General features: G+C 45.6%; 1 protein-coding gene across 1 annotated transcript in view; it reads right to left on the reverse strand.

Annotated features, from left to right (window-relative positions):
• Positions 1-2,033: 2,033 nt before the first annotated feature.
• The window catches only part of EFCAB8 (EF-hand calcium binding domain 8), a 3,172,177-nt gene continuing 3,155,632 nt past the window's right edge, over positions 2,034-18,578 (reverse strand). The window contains exon 26 of the mRNA XM_085615170.1: positions 2,034-2,288. Coding sequence (XP_085471296.1) covers positions 2,034-2,288 — 255 coding nt within the window. The remainder of the gene's footprint in view (positions 2,289-18,578) is intronic.

Consider the following 18,578-nt stretch of genomic DNA (forward strand, 5'->3'; position numbering starts at 1 on the left):
CAATCTCTCACCTGGTGGTCAGAGTGAAGGCAGTAGATGCACTTTCTGTGAGGATTGTCCAAATGTAGTCTCAGCTTAACACAGAAATCACGTCAAGTAAGCCAGAAATAGTAATACTGAGCATAGCTCAGGGAGACTCCCTTCACAAGATGTGCGGTAGAAAATCTGAGAACCTGGATTCTCTGTGGTGAGGACTCTAAAGGGTGCTGTCGTCTGACTGGCTGAACTTTGGACCTTTCCTAGTGACTAGGACGAGCTTTTAAGGTTAATGTTTTTTCTCCATTAAATGTAGTGTTAAGGTTACTAATTACTGCTTTATATGTACTCTGGAACTCCCACTTCAATGACGGGGAATGATTCAAGCATGTGAATCTATGAAAGATCCAATGCTGGAGAACACATGCAATATAGTTGGGCTATGCCAATTCATGAACTTTCCGCAACAACGTTCTCATACCTCTCTCTTAGGATCTTTGGACTAGAAGCTCAGCAAAAATTCTCATCCCACCTTTTTTTGAGGTATACAGATGTACTGCCATCTGCTTCATCCCAATGACTACTTTGGCATTCCTACTTTATTATAATGAATCAAAAGTAGCAACTGAACCTGCATTCAAATTTGAAAAATAATCTTTTTCACAAGTTCCCCAACATTATAGAAAGCAATGTCCCATGGGCCTGAGCTAGCTGGGGACTGGGCTTTAAAGCCACTTCGGTGGGTAGTCTGTTGAGCATCTGCTAAAGACCTACTCTCCAGAACTCTTAAAATACTTAGTGAGCCATTTAGATATGAGTCACCAAGACGCTGAGAGTAAAGTTCTTTGCCGACCTGATGGCAATCTGCCCTACCTAGACTTCTCTATGGTCCTGGCTGAGATTTTACGTGAATATGCTTCTTACAATACTGCGAGAGCCAAGTTCTGTGAAACTGTTAATGCCAAGTCAGATGTTTTTTAATTAAAAGGCTTCTTACAATACTGCGAGAGCCATGTTCTGTGAAACTGTTAATGCCAAGTCAAATGTTTTTTTATTAAAAAGGCAAGGATTTATTCTTGAAAAACAAAAAAGCATTGACTTTTAAGGATTGATAGCTTTCTCCTAGTGCATGCAGGACATTGTTGTCTTTTACATGTAATGTCTTACATGGTAGTCCATGGCAGCGAAAAACACCACTGGAAGCAACTACCTAAACGGTGTTGGCATTCTGATGCCATTTAGCCAGAGGTCTTTTGTGAAGCCAGCAAAGACTCCAACCTCAACAAAAAACAAAGCACTTCCACCACCTCTGAATGAGGTAGATAACCGAGAGGTTGGCACACATGGCATCTGCTGATTTTTGGAAAACGCCCTGTTACCACCTACCTCTACTCAAAGGTCTTATTCTTCATTTCACGCTTGGTGGTAATGGAAGACCCTCCAGTGTCTGAAGGAAGTGCAAGATCTAGAGGAGGACAAACTGGAGGAAAGACCTCCCCCATAGTATCCCAGCTTTGGAGGAAATTCAATTGATGGCTCCCTGGATTTAGCACTTCCTTTCTCGTATTTGGCTGTTGTTCATGTCTGTTTCAAGCATGTATCTTTGTGTATTGGTCTGAAAGTGTGTACCCACTTCTACTGAATCTAAACTGTGGAAAGGTTCAATAGTGTCGTTCTTCCCATCATTTAAAGCCATTAATTGTAGCACTGTCGGGTAGAAATATGTAAACATTTAATGAAATAGAACAAAATAAAAGATATAAGCACTTTTAACATCAAAGAAAACCTATCACTTTCAAAAACGATGTTTTCAAGACACTATCATTTTCGCAGGATGCAGTACTATGATCAAATGCCTTATGCTTTTTGCTTTTGAGAGTAAAACAGTGAATTTTACGGAGACTCGTTACGGTATATTCTAGTCAACAGACACACTTGTTAAATCATTTTGACCTGTTTGAAAAAACACAGAATTACTTAAAGCTCATATACTGTGCTGTCCTCTGACCTATTTTTACCATACCATACAGCTGCATTAGTTTTGCCCAAGATGTAGTTCATTGAACAAGCTTCAATTCTTCATGAGTGGCATGTGCAGGAGAGCTGCAGGAAGAGGACGTCTGCCTTGCTTTCCACGCATTCTTAACAGGATGCCCAAAAGTAACAGAGAGTGACTTCTTGCAAGGCAATAGGCATTGTTTCTGGTTATCGACTTGAGATTGAAGCATTTGTGTTTCCAGTACTGCTTCAGGAACTTGCGGCTGAGAAATATTTTGCAAGTCTGAGACATTTATTGAGCTATAAATCCGTGGCTGGGTAAAAAAAAAAAACATAAGGTATAGTTGGAACAGAAAACAACATTAGAAGCACGATTGTTTAGTGTTTTGTTAGACAAGTGATGGCTTAATAAAGGCCTTAATAAATCCTTTAACTACTTTACGGCGGGAACCTGGAGAAAAGGCCTTCAGATTTAAAAAGTCTGCATTTTACAAACAAAAATCCAATGCTTTAAAAATAATATGTAACTTCTGCTGGATTTCACATTCATAAACTTTCCATTCTACTTATGTTTAACTTTTAACAAGCATTTTTGATCTTTATGGTGTCCCCCAAGTAAACTTTGCAAATACATTACAGCGACATGGGGGTAAAGGTAAAAGATTGCATTTTTTTAACTTTTCACCAGTAAACTCACATACCTGGTTTTCCTGTCCCTACCTGTAATAGACTGTGTACCTGTGATCATACCCCCTCCCCATCAATATGTACTTGCCAATCCTGCCTCTACCCAAACGACATTCGCCAGGCAGACCTGTTCCTCAAACACCATACCTATTAGTGTTGTTTATATACTACTGAATGCTATGATGAGAGTTACTATCAGTATTGATGATACTTCAAACATGGCATGACACTACAAATAATGGTCTCACTATTAGTACTAGCTGTATGACTACAAATATAACTGCTGGTACGACTTCTAGTTCTACCTATTTAGCTACTATTTACAGATCTCACTTAAACTTAACCCTCCTACTACTACATTTACCTCTATTAGTACTGCTACAAGCACTGTGACAACTACAAGCATTACTAATACCATCTGTGGTTCCGTCACTGGTGTTACTACTAAAACTATTACAGGATATTGTGATTACAGATGAAACATCATTCCTAGTCACAATGGACATAGAAAACTTCTATACCTGTATACCACAGAATGATACCATTGAAGTCATCAAGGTGACTTTAGAGTCAACCGCATGGGATTTCGTCACACCTAAGGAGTTTGTGGTTTCATACGCTACCCTTGCACTCAAGAAGAACTTTTTTGAATATCAAGGAGAGCTATACCTATAGTCGACGGGCACCCTGATTGGGCAGCACCTTTGCCCCGAGTGTGGCTGGGCTGTGCGTTTTTGACTTTGAGTGCAAACACATTTTGTCAGCAAGGAACCCTTATGCACCCTATGTATCTTTTTGGAGAAGATACATAGATGACGTGCTGATCATTTGGCAAGGCACCGAAAATTTACTCTTGGAGTTTTTCGATTGGGTTAACACATGTGACCCCAACCTCAAGTTTACGCATTCTCACAAAGAAGACGAGATAGTCTTTCTCGATGTGGTTATTACCAAAGTTGGTAACCAATTCCGGACCAGGACGCATCATAAACCTATGGCTAAGAACAACCTTCTCCACTTCTCCGGCTACAACCCTCGCCCTTTGCGGGAGAATCTCACCTTTGGCCAATACCTACGGCTTAGACGCAACTGCAGTGAGGTCATGGACTTCAAAAGACAGGCTGAAGACCTTACAGTCAAGTTGAAGAATCGAGGCTACCCGGATAAGATTCTCAAAAAAAGCTGTAAGAGGGCTAGGAATCAAAATAGGGATGCACTACTATAAGAAAACCCGGCAAAAACTACCGAGACTCCACTTCTGACGTGCGTGACTACGTACAACACAGCTTCCAATGCTGTTAGTAAATCTATCAGGAAACATTGGAAAATCCTGGAGAGCAACAACCACATTTGGGAGAAACCTTTGTTCTCCTATAAAAGAGCAAGGAGCATTAAGGACACACTTGTGCACACACGCCCTAGAAAATCGGACAAGAATGCTGACAGGACGATCCAAAGTGCATGGGGCCTTCCCCCAGTAACGGGACACTTCCCCTGTGGGCCGTGCAGTATTTGTCACTTAACTTCCACTACAAAACAACTATCACTGGAACCCGTCAAACAATGGGTGCAAAGGTCCCACACGAACTGTAACTCCACCAACGTGATATACCTGATCACATGCCCTTGTGGCCTCAGGTATGTGGAAATGACAGCACGGAAAATAAAACAACGGATTTGTGAACATCGGAGCAACATTTGCTGTTGCAAGAGCACCACAAAACTCACAGAACATTTCTTACTGCTCAATCATACTACGAACAATCTGAGTTGGACTATTATCGAACAGCCTTATGTAGGTTCAAACAACCACCAGACGCTCTTTGAAGAAGAACAGCGGTGGATTATATCCCAGGGGGCACAGTTCTTAAACGCTAAAGACTAACGACCATTTCCTTTCTGAACAGCGCTATTCATATCTCTAGTACATCCTTTTAATTAGGGATCAAGATCTTTCGGAATGTATTGCACCAACAAACCCCCACCCAAATCTGTATTGGTTTATTTGCAATTCAAACCAGAATTGGCGTTTCAGCCATATTTCAAACTTCCACAGGCAAAATGATTGTTAATTTATCTGTTAGTAGTGCCTGCGCTATACCACGATAAGTACATTAACAATAGAGCTGTCTCCATCACTAACACGTTTGTTTGACGCTTAATTCTGTTCCAGATGAAACAGAGTTCAAAAATAACATCGCATTACACTGAATTTGATGTTTTTAAAAAATTTGTTTACCGAGACTGACTATCTAGCATTTGCTCCCACTGAACTTAATTGGGTTTTGCAAATTCTGTTCTTGAGATTGACTAATAAAGTTTAGTCCATTACCTTTACTTCCGCGCAGTCTAGTTGTTACCACATCGTAACCCGGACGTAACGCGTCATACGCGCTCCGCCAGTGTCACGTGAGCGCCAAGTAAGCATTTCTATTCGTCACTGCCGCTATGCGGCAACATTCGGGCCGAGGAGGATAGTGTTAGGTGCCCTGCGGGAGTATGTGAGCATAGAAGTAAGTTTACTGGGGGTCCAGTACCGGTTCCCTTTGTACTCATGTTCCATTACTTGATACTTACGTTTTGGCTCCTTTTGTCTTAGATCCTATCAGCATACCGATCCACCCTCCCGGACCCATGACGCATAACGAGCCCAATCTCTATGTAAGCTGCCATGTTTTCCATGCTAGTCGCGTCCTGTATCATTTACATACATATGCCCTTGCGCTTTTACCCGCCAGCATAGCGCTTTTTATGCTTGTGTATGTTTTTAAGGAGCACGATTTACTGAGGACCAATAGTACTGATTATATTACACACTCTATATACACGTAAATTATGCGCGTAATCACCTTCATCAAAAAGGCAGAATATACTACAGTATGTTCTTCTCTAGTTTGGACCCCCCGTTAAAAAAGGATGAGCTTTATTTACGGAGTGGTTGCATTGATTGGACATGGATGCCATAGATAAGGATACTAGTGTTGTCACAATTTATAAACGCTTTCCTTACTTAGCACGGGTTTGCCAAAATTTACCAATACCCTTTGGATAGAAATGAAAGAATTGACCACTGATTGTATTGTACATATTCTATGTGTGTCATGTTTATTTATCTTTCAGAGTTTAGTGGCCTAGGAAATCTCAGGAGGCACAACTGGTAGAACCGTGAGTTTTACCGTTCACACAGTTCCATTGGTTAGGGTGTGCCATAGCGAGCGCATGCCGCCATGGGACTTTCTCGGTCCTGATGAATGCTTAGCGAATATGCATAGATAAGCTGAAATATGTTGACCCTTTTCTATCACTTAGTTTATAAAATCGGACGGTCCTGGTCAACCTAACCAGCCAGTTAACGTCCGTCACCCCTTTTTTAACGGTCGCCGGTTTTTCCACCATTAAAATTAGTTCTGGTAAAAACCAGCCACCTTTTAAATTCACAATACTCACCACACTCACATCCTTGCACAAAAAGAACCCGCTCCGCTGTAACTCAGGCGTTGTAGCACACCAGGGAGGCATTCGGCCTCTCTGGTGGGAATCCAATGATGAAGCATGTCACCAACCAGGTTGGTGAGTGAGGGTTCTTTTAAAGAAATACGTCTTTCCTTGTGCTGTCCCATTTTTTATATATAATAGTTACTCTTCTGTTGTTTTTAAGTTACTACTAATACTGCAAGTGCTATTGTTATAACACTGATAACACTGACCGTAATACTACAACTGATAGTAGTAGCCACAGTTGTAGTAGTTGCATTATTACAATTGTAGCATTAATGGCAGTTATAGTGGTATTGGTAATAGTAATAGCATTTATAAGTCGGAGCAGTAGCAATAATAGCACCAGAGGTAACATTAGTGGTGCCAGTAGTCACTGGAGTAAATGTAAAACTCATATAACATAACAGCACAAGACTCAGAAACTGGAGTAAGATAATAGTAACACATGAAGCAGTTTCAGTAGGCGTATTTGGGATGACAGTAATAGTAGAATAGAAGTAGTATTTGGAGCAGTACTTTGTAAATTAATGGAAGAGGTGTGGCGCAGCGGCCAGGGTGCCTGACTCCGGACTATGGGGATCACAGTTCGATCCCCGGCGCCGGTGTCAGGTTAGCCCAGCACCATGTGACTCTGGGCAATAGCTTGCTTAATCTTCCCGAGGGCCCCCAGCGCCGGGACACCACTTCGGAGGTAGCTGTGCGCTTTACAAATACTGGTATTTCATTTCATTTCAATTACAGATACTCTGATGTAGAATATTATATCATATCACACACACACACAGGATTGTATTCTCCAAGGTACACGATTATTGGTGCAAAAACCTGCATAACAACACATCCTCCTCCCATATCCTGAGAACACACCTTAACTTATCAAACAAAATAATATTTGATGAAAGAGAGTAAGGACAGAAAAAAATATATATAACACAATACCACAATGACATGTTAAAATGAACTGTCACTGTCTAAAATAAAAAAATAATAATAATGAACACTTAGTGCTACAGATGTATGTGACAATTAATCACACACAATTATTACTCATAATTTATTAATTAATCATTAGTCACAAACCTTCCATACCTTTTAGTCCGGGAACTGGGTTGTTAACAACCTTGCCGTCATTTCCATCCAGTTCTTCACTAGCATCATGAGGATCAACCTTTTTCTGCACATTACTATGTGTATGAGTATTGGTAATTGCATAGTTATCCAAGACCCAATCAAACCTGATTTTATTAATTTGATATAGTTGTCCAATAAATGATTGGAGCCTTCTGGGCCATCCTTCCTCTTACACAGAGAAATACAACGCAGTTGCCATATCTTGCCATCACCAAGGAGTACAGAATTAATTTCAGAACACCTTCTCAACTTTTAATGGTTGTGTGAATTTGCTTTCGGTCTTCTTTAAAATACCGCATTTTCCTAACCTGACCTAACCCCCTACATTTATGCTTACAGCCTTGCTGTTACGTTTACGATCATGATTGCTTTGTAAATTGCATTGGCATATGCTAATCTCTGCCCGACTACTTCAGGTGACCAATCTACCTCCCTAGATTTAGGTATCAAGCCCAGGTTGTCCTTCAACAATGGTTTCTACCTCTCATAAGCTCAAATGGACGACAACTAGTAGAAAAACAAGGAACACAACGGCCCACAAATGTGTAATAACTCCTTCTTTCACAATAACTTTGTTCTTGGCCAGCTGAATCATTCCCTTAGTATCTCTATTTAACCGTTCCAATACACTATTCCCAGCAGGATGGTATACTGAAGTAGTTTTATGCACAATACCATTCCTTTTCAAAATCCTTTAAAAGATTTTGGACAGGTATTGTGGACCATTATCAATGACAAAGACTTGCAGTAACCCCGCCTTCAGAAGTACTTTGTCTAGAAGTTTCAGTATAGAAATAGACTCAGCTTTATGTACAATCTCAATTTCTGGTAATTTTGAGAAATAGTCCATTATGACAATGAGATATTTCTGTTCATCACTTTCATGAACTGGTCCCGTAACATCAATACATATTCACTTTAATGGCACACTGTGACTGCTAATGGGGCATAATAGTGGTCTTAAGTTGGTGTGAGATTTGTCAGAGTTATCGCAAATAACGTACTCCCTAACTTTCTTCTCAATTGCCATATCCAAACCACTTTTAGTTTTGAGACTTCTTTAGTGCTCTTCCTGATACATATCCAATGTCTTATTTCTTAGACTTTCAGATGGAGTTACATTCCCATTCCTCATGATATTGTTATTTTCAATCGGCAATTCATGTTTCAATTCCCAGAAGGCATGTCAATTTTATGTATTGACTTCTTCTACGGCCAACCCTCAACAACCATTTTATATACTTCTTTTAGAACCAAATCCTTATCTTGAGCATCACATCACTCTTCACAGGTAATGTCCTCAATTATGATTCTGTCATTCACTGCACACACATTTCTTAAATCATCTTTGGGTGCATTCTTCAGAGGGAAGGCTAACCGACTAAGGAAATACGCTAGTCTTTCTTTACCTCTGGCATATACTGCACTTCAATATTATATTCCAACAATTTCACAGACATGCAAGCAATACGTGGATAGGCGCTGTACAACCCCTTTATTGAAAGGACTTTAGTCAGCGGTTTATGGTCACCCCATAGGATCACATGCCCCATATATATTGCCTCTAATGCCCCAGAACCCATATGCATGCAATAGCTTCTTGGTCAATAGTAGAATATATTTCTTCTGTGTGAGTCTGTGAGTGCGAAGCAAAGTGATAATACTCTCCTTTCCAGTACTGTTGAACTGCGTTAATACTGCACCAACAATTTTACCACTTGCCTCAGAAGTGACAATACTCCTTCGTTTTGAATCAAATCCTTGTAAGTGTGAGACTTTTTCAAACACTTTGTATGTGATACATCTTGCAAGAGAAATGTTTGACAAATTGTGGCTAACACCCTGCATGACCCACAAATGCTCTCACAGCATCCTTGCTTTTGGGGGCAGGGCAGTTCCTTATTTCCTGCACTAACTCCTTCTTAGTACTGTTTCCTCACAACGAACCTCATGACACAGATAAGTAACACTTCTCCTTTCAAATTTGGATTTACATTATTCTGCAGTTAGGCCCTCCTTCTCAAAAATACTCAAAACTTTGGCAAGTTTGAATCATGTTCTGAGTTGGTCTTGCCCACCACCAAAATGTCATTTTCGAAAATATCAATTTTTCAATACCTTTAAATAATTTATGCATACGTCTCTGAACCACAGCCGCCGAGACCAAATGATACCCTTACAAAACGCAAACATTCAAACAGTGTAATGAATGCAGTACGATTCTTGCTCTCTAGGTGCAGCTGAGCTTGTTGTTATGCTGCAGAAAGGTCGGTAGAGGTAAGCCATTTGATGCCCTTGGTAGGATAGCATTTTGTTGATTTTTGTCAGAAGAAATGAGTCCCTTGAGATATTTCAATTAAGGTCCCTCAAGCCAATGCACAAACTGAATTTGCCATTGGCACTTCGTGCCACTACCAAAGGAGAAACCCAGTCTGAGGACTCCACCCATTCTAAAATACCTGCAGCTTATAGATTGCATAACTCCTTTGAAACCTCATCTCTAATATTTATGGGTATATTCCTGACCTTGAGGGAATCATATCTTTTCTCATAATGATGTTGCACAAGAACCCACTTAGTCTCCCAATTTTCCCAGAGAAGACTTTGGGATGAGATTTCAAACATACTTTTCGTAAGGCTGAATAGGTAGTACAGATTCAGGACTGCTGGGATTTAAAATCATACCTAGGTCACTCTGGTCTTCCCAAACCAGAAGTTAGCTGCCTGTTTCTAAAACATACAAACTACATACTGCCTCTGTTTTTAATATACATATAAAAAATATCTGTAATTCAGCACCAAGATGGTCACTGGTGAACGTGCACTTTTTTAAATAAACGTTGTTTTTAAATCTAAATAACAATTCTCTGAAACCCACCATGTCTATAGTTTCACCAATGAAATTCTTTGAAGAGATGTCAGGTAACTCAAATTCTTTCCCCAAGGCAGGAACAAACTATTAACCCAAACCTCTTTGTCAGTGGCGGCTGGTGACATTTTAAAATGGGGTGATGGGGCATTAATAACTGATAGGTATTGTATTAAGTGGGTGATGCCAGACCTCCTGAAGGGAGTTGGAGGGACCACCAAAAGGCTCTATTTGGGGTATATTTTTTAAACTAGAAAGGAATGTGGTGCATTTAACAACATATTTCTCAAATAAACTACACAAAAAGCTATAGGTTTAAAAAGCAATTCAGAAGAGGTTTCAAATATTCTGATATTTTTGAGTTTGCCCCAGAATCATTATGTATTTGCAATAGTAAATACTGCCCGATGCAATAAATTATTGTAGGTAAGTGCCCCTTTTTGTATGGTCACCCCCCACTTTTTGTGAGACAATGCTGATGTTGGGGGGCGTGGCTTGCAGCCAACGAAGATGGCCGCAGCTTAGGTGAGCTCCAGACCCCCGGAGGCCGCAATTAGTATCCGTATAGTCATCCGTGCCCACAATTTGCCAGGAACTGCTGGAAAAGACGTCGGAACCCCAGCGGTGCCCGAAGATTAAGCCGAGATGTGAGAAGTTGGCCTGATATGTAGTGCTCACTATTCTAGTGATCACTGTGTATCATTCCAAACGACCCTTATTGATGATTGGTTGTAAGTCAACCTTTTAGACCAGCTATCCTAGTAGCGTGGATACGAGCAGTCTTTAGGCTAAACTCTAGAGGGCGTGTTAAGCCAGCTGTTTACCATCACATATACCCCTTGAACACCAAGTGAAAGGACACCACACAAGTTGTTATGAAAATAAAAGGATATTTATTTATAACAAGACTACCCTGGCTCTTTATGAGTCAGGGAGCTAAGCACACTACAAAACTCTTAGGAAAATACTTCAGTTGCACAATTTACACAAATGCCCGAGGGGCACGAGAAACCATCTACACTAACAGTGAAATGCGAATGGTTAGAGTCTGGAGGTACTGATTCCGGAGTGATCCGATCAGTGGGACTAAACGAAAAAGGAACTGGACACTTGTAGAGCGAACCTGCGATGGAGCACCGAGATGCTCGAGTTACCTAGCCCGGAGGCTGCGGCTGCGTGAAGTTCGGCAAGATGTCGGGAGTCCTCGTGTAGTCTCAGGAGCCTGAAAGAAGAAGTTGCTGGCAGGCGACCAGTGACGATGTTCGGAGCGATCCAAGCCTGGATTGGTGATGAAGGAAACCTGAAAGCAGAGGGGACTCAGTTCTCAACCGCTAGCCAGCGATCGTGTGGGTACCAGGAGGGTACCGGCTGAAGTCACCTCGACCAGGTGAGTGGGTGACGTCGGACTCGGCTGTTCCTCGGACCAGGAGGCGCGGCGGCGACCAGGATGGAGGGCGAGCTGTCCCACGAAGGTGTCTGCTGTCGATGATGCTGGGCCCAGGCAGGGGCAGCGGATCTTGGCAGTGGCAACCCAAGCGGGGGAGTCAAGATGGCGTCGGGAGTGGACCAGGAGGGTCCGTGGTACTCCTCTGTTGAAGGGGAGCAAGAGCCAGTCTGGAGCAACCAGACTAGTGATGAAACAATCGTGGTGCGTCGTGAAGAGGGCCACAAGCCGGTCGGCAAGTGGTTGAACAACGCGGTGAACAACAAGGAGCGGAAGGGCCCCCACGCAGATCTCGGGGATGCTGGGGAGGCAGACTTCGATGCTGGAGCTGCTCAGGGTTAGGGCTTCTCAAACCCTAGGTGCACTCACTCGAGGGTCCCTCGGTGGGCGTGCTAGATAAGCGTCGTGCAGGTTCTGAAGATAACCGGTCCCGCAGGTCTCGTCACACCTACGACTCTCAGCTGGGCTGATGAGGTAGGTAAAAGGTCAGAGATGGCAGGGTACTCGGGTCTCGTCGAGCTGGGCAGTCTTGATCCGTAGGAGAGACTTACAGCAAACCGCAAGCGCTTAGATGGTGCCTGCTGGTGCAGGGTGGCTACTCCTTAGCCACAAGGGAGAGTCTTCAGAAATAGTCAAGAGTTCCTTTCGTGGAAAGTAGTTCGTGATTCGGAGTTATCCGATTATCTGATTATCCAATTTGGGAAGGGGACTCGCTCCTACCTTTATTCTAAGAAAAGGGGCTGGCCCGTGACTAGGTTCTACCTATGGGTGGAGCCAGGAGGGGGGTGGTTACACCCCTATCCTTTGTCCGGCTTCGCGCCAGCTCAGGGGCTGGTGTGCCCCCGAAACTGGTTTGAGCCGGGCTATGCACAGTGAGCACCGGGGTGCCACTTGCAATCACCTTCCTTTCAGCCCTGCCTACCTGGGATACACAAACCCTGTCTGGGACGGTGCTAACACCGCCCTCGACAGGAAAACCCCTTGTCCAAGCTCCCCTTGCTGGAAGGTCCCCCAGCAGCAGGAGGTCAGACTTGTGTCTGGTGGCAGCATCCATTTTGTGATGCTGAGGCTTGAGTCAACTTTAACCGGGGTTCAAGGTTACTTCCATGTCGTGTCCCTCTAAAAGGGGGGAATGCTAACCCCGTCACCAGGACTGGCGAGGGGTTCGTATTCCCATTCGTATGACACCTTACTCGATATGTATAGGTGATGCGATGCCAAAGTTAGCAAATAACCGCAAGGATTATAATGCATTAAAAGTAGTTGGCCCGCGTCACCATGGAACGGCTATTAGGACTTGGTTCCGCAAGCCGTCGACGGGCTCAGCTCGCGCCAGAGCACCGTCCCACATGATTCCCTGCACTCTGCCTTCAGGATTGATAAGGCCTGCTATAGGAGTGACTGATAGGAATCCATGTGTCCATTTTAGGGTTTAGGTGTAGGAATACTACACCTACAGCAACGGGTGATTACACCACGTGGCCCCAGCTGTCGTGCAGCCAGTTGTGTCAGATTTGGGCGGCCATTCCAGGGGTGGCATAATACATGCTTCAGCCCCTGGTAGGCCCTGGGTACACCGATGCCCTGGATACCTGTGGTATGCTGAGACAGGGACTGACAAGGCGGCCCAGTTCCAATTAGTGGATGCACCTAACGTACATGTGTGTTAATTTCGAGAGAGAACAGCTAGGCTGTGGGTCTGATTGGCAGGCCCACAGCCGGAGAAAGTCGTAAACCAATGAAGCAAAAGCAAAAAATCTGGGTGATCATAGGATTGCAGACCCTACTCTCCTACATGACCCCCCCCCAAACTTTGGGACAATAAGCTAACCTTGACCAGGTGAGTCTTCTTGCTCTAAGTGGAAATACCTGGAGAGCCCATCTGCATTGCCATGATCAGTGCCAGGTCTATGCTCCACTGTGAAGTCCATCCCCTGTAGGGAAATGGACCACCTAAGTAGTTTGGGGTTTTCACCCTTCATTTGATTTAGCCACAAGAGGGGCTTATGGTCGGTCTGAATCTTGAAGTGAGTGCCAAACAAGTATGGCCTCAACTTCTTCAGGGCCCAAACCACAGCAAAGGCCTCCCTCTCGATAGCTGACCAATTCTTCTCTCTGGGGGTCAGCCTCCTGCTAATAAAAGCTATGGGCTGGTCATGACCATCAAAATTCAGTTGCGATAGAACAGCTCCCACACCCAGCTCCGAAGCGTCTGTTTGGACAATGAATGGTTTGGAGTAGTCTGGACTCTTTAGGATAGGTGCTGTGCACATGGCCTGCTTTAGGTCATCGAATGCCTTCTGACAGCTTGCTGTCCACTGAACTTTTTTTGGCATCTTTTTACTTGTCAGGTCGTTTAGCGGGGTCACAATGGATCCATAATTTCTGACAAATTTCCGGTAATAACCAGTCAGGCCCAAGAAAGCTCGAACCTGAGTCTGGGTGGTTGGAGGAGCCCAGTCCTGGATGGCCTGTATTTTGCTCTCCAATGGTTGAACCTGGCCTCCACCTACAAGGTGGCCCAGGTATACAACCTGTATCTGCCCTATCTGGCACTTGGTGGCCTTGATAGTGAGGCCTGCCTTCTGCAGGGCCTCTAACACTTTCCTCAGGTGGACCAGGTGATCCTCCCAGGTGGAGCTAAAGACAGTGATATCGTCCAGATACGCCGCACAGAAGTCGTCCAACCCAGTGAGAACTCGATTCACCAGCCTTTGGAAGGTGGCAGGTGCATTTTTCAAACCAAAGGGCATTACCACGAACTGATAATGCCCACCCGGGGTAGAAAATGCTGTTTTGGGCTTGGCCTCCTCAGCTAACCTGATTTGCCAATACCCAGCTGTCAGGTCAAACGTACTTAAGTAGTTGGCCGAGGCCAACCGGTCGATAAGTTCGTCTGCTCTTGGTATCGGGTGGGCGTCGGTCTTAGTGACCGCATTGAGACCTCTGTAGTCCACGCAAAACCTCATCTCTTTCTTACCGCCCTGGGTGTGAGGTTTCGGCACGAGCACTACGGGACTAGCCCAGGGGCTGTCCGAGGGTTCAATGACTCCCAGCTCCAACATTTTCTGCACCTCTGTCTTGATGCAGTCTCTGACATGATCAGGTTGCCGATAGATTTTACTCTTTACGGGCAGACTGTCCCCAGTGTCGACCTCGTGGGTACACCACTTGGTCTGACTGGGTGTCAGAGAGAACATATGTCGAAAGGATTGAAGAACCTGTTTACAATCCTCTTGTTGATGTCCAGAGAGGCTGCCGCAAAAGACAACACCATCTACTGATCCATCGTCAGGGTTCTGAGAGAGCAGGTCCGGGAGAGGGTCACTCTCCTCCTCCTGTCCCTCATCTGTGGCCATGAGCAAGCCCATGCCCTCCCTGTTGACATATGCCTTGAGCCTGTTTACATGGAGCACCCTGTGGGGGCTCCGGGGAGTTCCCAGGTCTACCAGGTAGGTGACCTCTCCCTTTTGCTCAATGATCGTGTGGGGCCCAGACCATTTGTCTTTGAGTGCTGCTGGGGCCACTGGCTCCAGCACCCACACCTTCTGTCCAGGCTGGTACACAGTCAGGACAGCCTTTTGGTCGTGCCAAGCTTTCTGTAATTCTTGGCTCGCCTCCAGGTTTTTAGACGCCTTTTCCATGTACTCCGCCATCCGCGAGCGGAGACCGAGCACATAGTCCACAATGTTTGATGCCGGCTTTCTGAGAGGTCTCTCCCATCCTTCCTTTACCAAACAAAGGGGTCCCCTTACAGGATGTCCGAACAGAAGCTCAAAAGGGCTGTAGCCAACCCCCTTCTGCGGGACCTCTCTGTAGGCGAACAAGAGACAGGGTATCAGGACATCCCATCTCCGCCGAAGCTTTTCAGGTAGCCCGTGAATCATCCCTTTCAGGGTCCTGTTGAATCTCTCAACAAGCCCATTGCATTGTGGGTGATAGGGTGTGGTGAACTTGTAGTTGACACCACATTCCTTCCACATAGCAGTCAGATATCCCGACATGAAGTTTGCACCTCTGTCTGAGACGACCTCCTTAGGGAAGCCCACTCTGGAGAACACTCCAAGTAGGGCCCGTGCCACCACAGGTGCCGTAGTGGTCCTAAGGGGAATAGCTTCAGGATACCTGGTGGCGTGGTCCACCACCACCAGTATAAACTTGTGCCCTGATGCTGTCTGGGGTTCCATTGGTCCGACAATGTCGATCCCCACTCGTTCAAAGGGTACCCCCACCACTGGTAGTGGTATGAGGGGGGCCTTTGTCGTGCCACCTGACTTACCACTGGCTTGGCAAGTGACACAGGAGCGGCAAAACTCCTTCGTATCTTCGGACATGTGGGGCCAGTGAAAGTGTGGAACAATTCTGTCCCAAGTCTTATTCTGGCCTAAGTGACCTGCAAGGGGAATCTCGTGGGCCAAGGTGAGAAGGAAACCTCTCAGAGACAAGGGGATGACCAGCCTCCTGGTCGCTCCAGGTTTGGGGTCTCTTGCCTCAGAGTACAGGAGTCCATCGTCCCAGTACACTTTGTGGGTACCTGTGGCGTTCCCTGCAGCCTCAGCAGCGGCCTGCTGTCTGAGGGGTTCAAGTGAGGGGCAGTCTAACTGTGCCTTCCCCAGGTCTTCCCTGGAGGGTCCCCCTGAGCCCAGAAACTCAACCTGACCAGGTTCAAGCTCTTGCGGCTCAGTTTCCCTCAGTTCTTTAAGGTCAGCCTCCTCGGAGACTTGATCCACGACCTGGGGCAAGGGGGAAGGCGAAGCCTTACCCTTACTGCTCCTTTTCTTGGAAGGTGTCTGGTCCGTTCTTCCAGGATCCAGCACCTGTTCAGTGGGGCATCTTTTGGCCTGTGACCTGGTCACAGCAAGGACATGTGCTGGCAAATCTAACATTTCCATGTGAGTCCTCTGCTCCACTTCTGACCATTGTGACGTTTCCAAATCATTGCCCAACAGACATTCTACGGGGAGGTCTGAACTAACCACAACCTTTTTCGGGCCACTTACCCCTCCCCAGGAGAAATCAACAACTGCCATACTGTGATTGGTAGTGACGTTGCTGGCATTGGTCACTAGGTAACTGGTACCTAGCATGATCTGTCCAGGGTCCACGAAGTTAGGCGTCACCATGGTGACACTGGCACACGTGTCCCTGTAGGCCTGAGCCACTTTTCCATTAATCAAAGGTGTCTGTCTGTATTTGCCCAAAGTATTGGGACTGGCATCAGGGGACATATCCATATCCCCTGTACAGACAAGGACGGCCTGAGTGAGCGTGCCGACTAAGTCGTCACTCCCCTCGGTTCCCAAGGTTAACCCAACTAATGCCTTGGGAGGCGCACTACCACTGCTGACTGTACTAGGGGGCGCAGGTGCCTTAGGGGCTGCAGTGGCAGGAGTTTGCCCTCCTTTCTTGGTGCACTCACTAAACCAGTGAGTCTTACTTTTACAGTATTGGCACCACCTTTTTGACTGGCCTTCTTGAGTCTTCTTCTTCTGTGAAGCCTGACCCCCACCCTCTTTGGTTTGTTGGGGACCTGTCGAAGACTTCTGGTCATTTTGTTCGTTCTTGTTACCCTTTTGGTCTGCTTTCTTCTGACCACCCTGGTTCTGATTCTGGTTCTGCTTGACCCTTGTTCTGACCCATCTGTCCGCCTTCTTTCCCAATTCTTGGGGAGAGGTCAGATCCGAGTCGACAAGGTGCTGATGCAACAATTGGTTCTGACAGTTGTTTAAAATCTGTTCTCGCATGATAAGATTGTACAATCCTGTGTAATCAGTAACCTTGCTACCCAGCAACCAGCCTTCCAAAGCCTTAGTGGCACAATCGACAAAGTCAGCCCAATCCTGAGACTGAATTTTCTGGGTGTCCCGGAACAGCACCCGGTACTGTTCCGTGGTTAAGCCGAACCCATCAATCAGTGTGTTCTTCAGGACTTGGTAGTTGTTAGCATCCTCAGCTCTTGTAGTGAGGAGCTTGTCCCTTCCTTTACCTTCAAAGGAAAGCCACAGTATAGCTGCCCACTGACTTGGGGGGACGCACTGGACAGTGCAGGCCCTCTCCAAGGCAGTTATCCACTTGTGGATGTCGTCCCCTTGTTTAAAGGGGGGCACTATTTTACTCAGGTGTCTAGTGTCTATACCCCTGTCTTTCTCTCTATTGAGAATGCTGCCACCAGCGGGATCTAACCCACTTAATTTCTGTTCTCGGGCCAAGGCAAGTCTTTCTTTGGCGAGGGCAAGTTCTTCCCGCTCGATCCTCAGATTGACCTCCCGCATCTTCGCTTCATGCTCCCTCCTCTGAGGGGAAGTCATTCCTCTCTGAGAAGGTGCCTGAGAGACATGTGTATGAACCGATCTGCCAGAGCCTCTGGAGAGAGACCTAGCTCGTCCGTTCCCAAGGTTAAGCCTGCTTGAGCGTGGGCCCGGGGCTCCCCCAGTTCCATTCTCATGCCTGCTTAAGTTGGTCCTTGTAAGCCTGCCGACTACCACTGGACCTTTGTCTGCCTCGTCTCCCGATAACTCGTCCTCGTCCTCCTCCTCTGTGTGGAGGTCGAGGTCTGGGTCACCGAGGGTTCCCTCTAAGGGAGGCATGTTCCCATCTGCACTGGGGGGACCTGGGTTAGAGGACCTCCTAGCATCGTACGCCTCTAAGAGACCTATCAGTATTGCGATGGTAGGGTTAGAACCCTGGTTTAGCTTCCTGGAGGCACACAGTTGTCTCATCTCCTTGAAGCTAAGAGTTGCATATCGTGACACGACCTGTGGAGGGTCACTGACCACTAAGGGAGTCTGCGAAGACTCTCCGTGGATCGACATGCTTTTCTAGTGAGGTGTAAGTGTTGCACCTACCTACACTATGGGTTTACCTACTGATCCCTTGCTAAGAGTTGTAGTCAGGGTGTGCTAAGCCCTGTTACACTACAACAGCCGGTTCAGTAGAACTCGGAGTATTCTAAGTTAAGTTATATGTACCTGGGTA

Source organism: Triturus cristatus, chromosome 7, assembly GCF_964204655.1.
Source record: "Triturus cristatus chromosome 7, aTriCri1.1, whole genome shotgun sequence".
Taxonomy (NCBI): Eukaryota; Metazoa; Chordata; class Amphibia; order Caudata; family Salamandridae; genus Triturus; species Triturus cristatus.